Below are 5,950 nucleotides of genomic sequence, written 5' to 3'. Positions count from 1 at the left end.
GCAACTTGCTAGCAATCTGTACACCCCAACATTTGTCTCCTATAATGTGCATGCATTAACACACCTTACAGAAGATGCTAGACATTTCAAATCCTCATTGAACGATGTAAGTGCATTTCAGTTTGAAAACTTTTTGCATAAACTGAAGAAAAGTGTACGGAATTCAAAGAATCCCATTGCTCAGTTGGCTAAACGGATTTCAGAAATCGATAGCTGCAAAGTTAAACTGACACCAAGACGTCCCTGCATTTCCTCAAGAAAGAAAGACAGCTGTTTCCTCTTAGACAATGAGTCATTTGCATTTGTGCGGGAAAAACAAGAAGACTCGAAGTATCTGTGTGATGTCTATAGCATGAGTAAATTAGAAAGTTTCTTCACAACACCATGCAATTCAAAACTAATCAACATTGCTGTCGTGAACGAGAGGTCCATGCAGAGAGATGTCCGACGGCTTGTTGTGGAACAGGAGGCATTGACAAGAAAAGTTGTGTGTCTTCCCTATAGGAATGGATTTCTCTTAATGCCAATGCTTCATGGCATTGAAAGACGGTAATCGGATCAGTAAGTAGCCATTGCATGTATTTAAATCTGTTTCAAGTAACCTGCATGAATTTGTTATGGTAAGATGTGGTTTTTCAAATTTTCAGTGTCAATCTGTACTCAGAATTCTGATTTGATTATTGGGTATCTACACTCTTTTCTCTGTTAATACAATGAATATGATCCATTCAACATTTTTTTTTTGAATATTTATCTTGGTCTGTCTATATATAGCTAAAAGGTGTTTGCTGTAATTTTATCTATATTTTTTTAATGTTCCAGTGAATATGAACATTCAATTCATTGCATTTTTAGATATATCTAAACATACTTTTTTGCACTTGTATCAAATTTATTGAGAACACTGAAAATTCAACACAATTTATTTTCACAACATACAGATATATTCCATTTATACATGTTTTATATATCAATCACACATTCCAGATGTCACAGAAACTTTGGGCAAGGGCAGCCTGGGTGGAAGGCAATCAGGAGGAGGAAGGAATTATACCGGCGTGCTGGATTCAGGGGGAAAAAGTTATGTGGCCAAATCTAAATGCCAGCAGAGCAATGTCATTAATGGCGGAACCGGGGCCAAATTGGTGGGAGTTTGTGCTGCTCAAAGTTAAAATTAAATCAGGTAATTTTGTTTCTTTGTTAGATGCATGGTAATATATCTACAGATACTAACAGGTTACTGATCATAAAATGTTCATCTCCATATGCATAACTGCTCTTATATGTAATTTGTGATGCCAGATAGATTATATATATATATATATTATCTTATTATAAAAAGACCTGATTATTGAAAAACCCATTTTATGGAACATGTCCATAGCATCATTAATTGTAGCCATAGTGTATAGAAACAGCGATTCCCAGTCGAAATGGGCTTTGACCATTCAATATAAATGATCATGTTATGAATCCTTTTGTTCTAAAATTAAATAAAATTGATATTTGCAGCCGAACAGAGATGCACCAGTCAATGTCAAAGAATTTAAATGCATTCCTACTGTATGTATATAGCTGTTTAAAATGAATTAGCTTATCAAGCCTGTTCAGGGGCAAGAAAATGTGTAGTGCTGTACTAATTATCTTTATGAATTGCAGTGAACAAAACGGAATGTGAGGCCTATGATCAGACCACAACGGTGGAGAGCTCGTCAGAGGAAGACACTTTGCCGGAGAAGCGAGTGCCTAAGAGGAAACATTTTCCAGACTTTGATGTTGGTATGTAATAAAAGATATATAGTATTCCGCAAAAAATATGCTAAAAGTCAAACCACTTAAGAGAGTACTGTTTTAAACCTATAGTTAACTTAAGTTAAAATGTGAATTCTTTGTTGTGAAGAGAACTATAAAAATAAAAAAATGTAAAAAATAAAGTTTCTATATTTAAAATTAATTTTTCCTTTCACATGTTGCATTTTAAAAGGTGGACATTCTGATCATCAATCAAGAGCAGGATCAAGCTTAAGTACTCCACAGGGAACCTCTGTTGAAGGTACATAGATGCAAAAATTCTTTTGTTATTTGTTTTGAGTGTTGAATGATATAATGTGGTGAGATGCAATATTACATGTTACTTGCTTTGTTTAAATACAAATACCATAAAAAACACAATGCATAGATCTTGATTTTAATGGCTCTTTACTTCCAGAAATACCTCCGCTTCCAACTCTTCCCAAAGTTCCGTCAAAGGTACCAGCTGAAGGACTTCAGTGTAGAGGAGGAAGTACTGCAGATAGTCCGAGTAGTAGTGTCAGGTCACTGGAGCGTGGGAGCAACAGGGAGAGATATTTGAGGAGACAAAGAGGTGGAAGTTCAAGTAGTGAAAAGGAGTTATAGAGGGAGAAGTGATGAAAGGGAGAAAAGGAGTTATAGAGGGAGAAGTGATGAAAGGGAGAAAAGGAGTTATAGAGAGAGAAGTGATGAAAGGGAGAAAAGGAGTTATAGAGGGAGAAGTGCTGCCAGGGCGCCCCAGGCGTTCTCGCGCGCCGTGCTGCCCGGGCGCCCCGGCGTTCTCGCGCGCGCCGTGCTGCCCGTGCGACCCGGCGTTATCGCGAGCGCCGTGCTGCCAGTGCGCCCCGGCGTTCTCGCGCGCCACGTGCTGCCAGGGCGCCACCGGCGTCCTCGCGGGCGCCGTGCTGCCCGGGCGCCCCGGCGTTCTCCGCGCGACGTGCTGCCCGGGCGCCCCGGCGTTCATCGCGCGCCGTGCTGCCCGGGCGCCCCGGCGTTCTCGCGCGCGCCGTGCTGCCCGGGCGCCCCGGCGTTCTCGCGCGCCGTGCTGCCCGGGCGCCCCCGGCGTTCTCGCGGCGCCGTGCTGCCCGGGCGCCCCGGCGTTCTCGCGCGCCGTGCTGCCCGGGCGCCCCGGCGTTCTCGCGGGCGCCGGTGCTGCCCGGGCGCCCCGGCGTTCTCGCCGGGCGGCCGTGCTGCCCGGGCGCCCCGGCGTTCTCGCGCGCCGTGCTGCCCGGGCGCCCCGGCGTTCTCGCGGGCGCCGTGCTGCCCGGGCGCCCCGGCCGTTCTCGCGCGCCGTGCTGCCCGGGCGCCCCGGCGTTCTCGCGCGCGCCGTTGCTGCCCGGCGCCCCGGCGTTTCTCGCCGCGACCGTGCTGCCCGGGCGCCCCGGCCCGCGTCGCCCCGGCGTTCGCGGCCTGCGGGCCCCGGGTCGCCCCGTTCTGCCGGGCCCGCGTTGCTGCCCGGGCCGCCCCGGCGTTCTCGCGCGCGCTCGGGCCCCCGGTTTCGCGGCCGCCGTGTCCGGGCCGCGTCGCCGGCTGCCCGGGCGCCCCCGTTTCGCTTCTCGGGCGCCGGCTTTCGCCCGTGCTGCCGCCCCCGGGCGCCCGGCAGCGTTCTCCGGCGCCCGTGCCGTTTGCCTGCCCTGGCGCCCCCGGCGTTCTCGCGCGCCCGTGCTGCCCGGCGCCCCGGCGTTCTCGCGCCGCCTTCTCCCGGCCCCGCGCTGCGTCTCCCGGCCCGCGTTCTCCGGCGCCTCCCGGCGCCCGGCGCCGTGCTGCCCGCGGCGCCCCGGCGTTCTCGCGCGCCGTGCTGCCCGGGCGCCCGGCGTTCTCGCGGCGCGCCGTGCTGCCCGGGCCCCGGCGTTCTCGCGGGCCGTGCTGCCCGGGCGCCCCGGCGTTCTCGCGCGCCCGTGCTGCCCGGGCGCCCCGGCGTCCTCGCGGCGCGTGCTGCCCGGGCGCCCCGGCGTTCTCGCGCGCAGTGCTGCCCGGGCGCCCCGCGTTCCTCGCGCGCGCCGTGCTGCCCGGGCGCCCCGGCGTTCTCGCGCGCGCGTGCTGCCCGGGCGCCCCGGCGTTCTCGCGGCGCCGTGCTGCCCGGCGCCCCGGCGTTCTCGCGGGCGCCGTGCTCCCGGGCGCCCCGAGCGTTCTCGCCCTGCCGTGCTGGCCCGGGCGCCCGGCGTTCTCGGCGCGCGCCCGTGCTTCCCGGGCGCCCCGGCGTTCTCGTCGGGCGGCCGTGCTCGCCCGAGCTACCCGGCGTTATCGCGAGGCGCCGTGCTGCCCCGGGCGCCCCGGCGTTCTACGCGCGCTGCCGTTGCTGCCCACGGAGCGCCCCGGCGCTTCTAGCGCGCCGTGCTGCCCGTGGCGCCCCGGCTGCTCGCGGCGCGCCGTGGCTGCACGGGCGCCCCGGCGTTCTCGCGGGCGCCGTGCTGCCCGGGAGCCCCGGCGTTCTCGCGGGCGCCGTTCTGCCCGGGCGCCCCGGCGTTTCTCGCGAGCGCCGTGCTGCCCGGGCGCCCCGGCGTTCTCGCGCGCCGTGCTGCCCGGGCGCCCCGGCGTTCTCGCGCGCCGTGCTGCCCGGGCGCCCCGGCGTTCTCGCGGGCGCCGTGCTGCCCGGGCGCCCCGGCGTTCTCGCGGGCGCCGTGCTGCCCGGGCGCCCCGGCGTTCTCGCGGGCGCCGTGCTGCCCGGGCGCCCCGGCGTTCTCGCGCGCGCCGTGCTGCCCGGGCGCCCCGGCGTTCTCGCGCGCCGTGCTGCCGGGGCGCCCGGCGTTCTCGCGGGCGCCGTGCTGCCCGGGCGCCCCGGCGTTCTCGCGGGCGCCGTGCTGCCCGGGCGCCCCGGCGTTCTCGCGCGCGCCGTGCTGCCCGGGCGCCCCGGCGTTCTCGCGCGCCGTGCTGCCCGGGCGCCCCCGGCGTTCTCCGCGCCTGCATTCACGGGCGCCCCGGCGTTCCGCTCGCCGTTGCTGCCCGGGCGCCCGGCGTTCTCGCGCGCGCCTTGCTGCCCGTGCGCCCCGGCGTTTCTCGCTCGCGCCGTGCTGCCCGGGCGCCCCGCTTCCTCGCGGGCGCCGTGCTGCCCGGCGCAAGGCGTTCAATCGCGCGCGCCGTTGTTGGGGGCTGCCCGGCGCCCGGCGTTCTCGGCGCGCCGTGATGCCCGGGCGCCCGGCGTTCTCCGCGGGCGCCGTGGTGAGGAAAGCTTTCCTGGTGAAAGGTACTGTAGACCAAACAGGGAGGGAGTTACTTGTGGAAGTATGACTCCAAGAAGTTATAGATCTCTGGAGAGTAGTCAAGAGAGGGGAATCAATAAAGGAAGGCATTCAAAGGAAGGTACTCACAGACCTGATCAGGAAGAAAAAGCTAGACAAAAAGACAGATTTCCAATGACTGAAGCTAGTAAGTGTAAATTATATATTAAGTGTAAAATAGATTATAAGAGTCATAGCTTTGCAGCATATCTTGCATCTTTAATATATGTTATATTCTTTGATACACATTATTTTGATGTATTAGCGTCAACAAGTCAATAATACTTTTAATAAGACTTGTATTATAAACTAGCAGTTCACATTTTAAAAAAAAAGTTTATATTCAAATATCTTCTGTTTGTCTGTCTGTCTATCCGTAAACATAATATTTCTTTCTTGGAAAGTGTTGATGGAATATCTCTCAATCTCAATGTATGCAAGTTGTCCAGTTCGCTGTAACAATTCAATTTTGAATCTGATCTTAACTGAGAAGGGAGACAGGGAGTCATTTTGGAATTGGTCTGTTAAAGTTTGTTATTAGTATTTCTAAGAAAGTTGTTATAAGATCATAATTAGACTTCAGATGTACTTTTCCTATGTTATTAAAATTGATGTAGGGAAACAATATGTCTTTCGAAGGGCAGTTAAAGATCATTCATTAGCTAGCACCAAAACCCCTTTTGAGGTCTATTGTGAAAATTCTATTAGATCTTATAGAAAACAGTGTAAAGTGTATAACGATGATGAATTATCATTTCAGGATTTCAACGCAAGGTACTAACATTGTTGGCAGAGAATAGAGACATGCACAGCCATCGGGTCCTGGAGGATGATGGTAAAATATCTCACCTGCAACAAATGGATTCCTTAGAAAAACTGGAAGGATTTGAGAAGGAGCTTGATGAGCCAACAAAGAAGAAGGCTGTGTGTTAGAAGTTTTT

The 5,950-nt window shown here is 55.0% G+C and overlaps 1 protein-coding gene across 1 annotated transcript; it reads right to left on the bottom strand.

Annotated features, from left to right (window-relative positions):
- Positions 1–2,606: 2,606 nt before the first annotated feature.
- On the bottom strand, positions 2,607–5,081 carry LOC117316952 (collagen alpha-1(I) chain-like). Its single transcript, XM_033871730.1, has 2 exons — positions 4,173–5,081; positions 2,607–4,022 (listed from the first exon to the last, which is right to left on the bottom strand). The coding sequence occupies exons 1-2, from the start codon at positions 5,079–5,081 to the stop codon at positions 2,607–2,609; spliced, it is 2,325 nt and encodes a 774-aa protein (XP_033727621.1).
- Positions 5,082–5,950: the final 869 nt, after the last annotated feature.

The sequence above is a fragment of the Pecten maximus genome, chromosome 18 (assembly GCF_902652985.1).
Source record: "Pecten maximus chromosome 18, xPecMax1.1, whole genome shotgun sequence".
Taxonomy (NCBI): domain Eukaryota; kingdom Metazoa; phylum Mollusca; class Bivalvia; order Pectinida; family Pectinidae; genus Pecten; species Pecten maximus.
The sequence above is the reverse complement of the archived record's forward strand: the minus strand, read 5'-3'. Positions and strand labels throughout refer to the sequence as shown.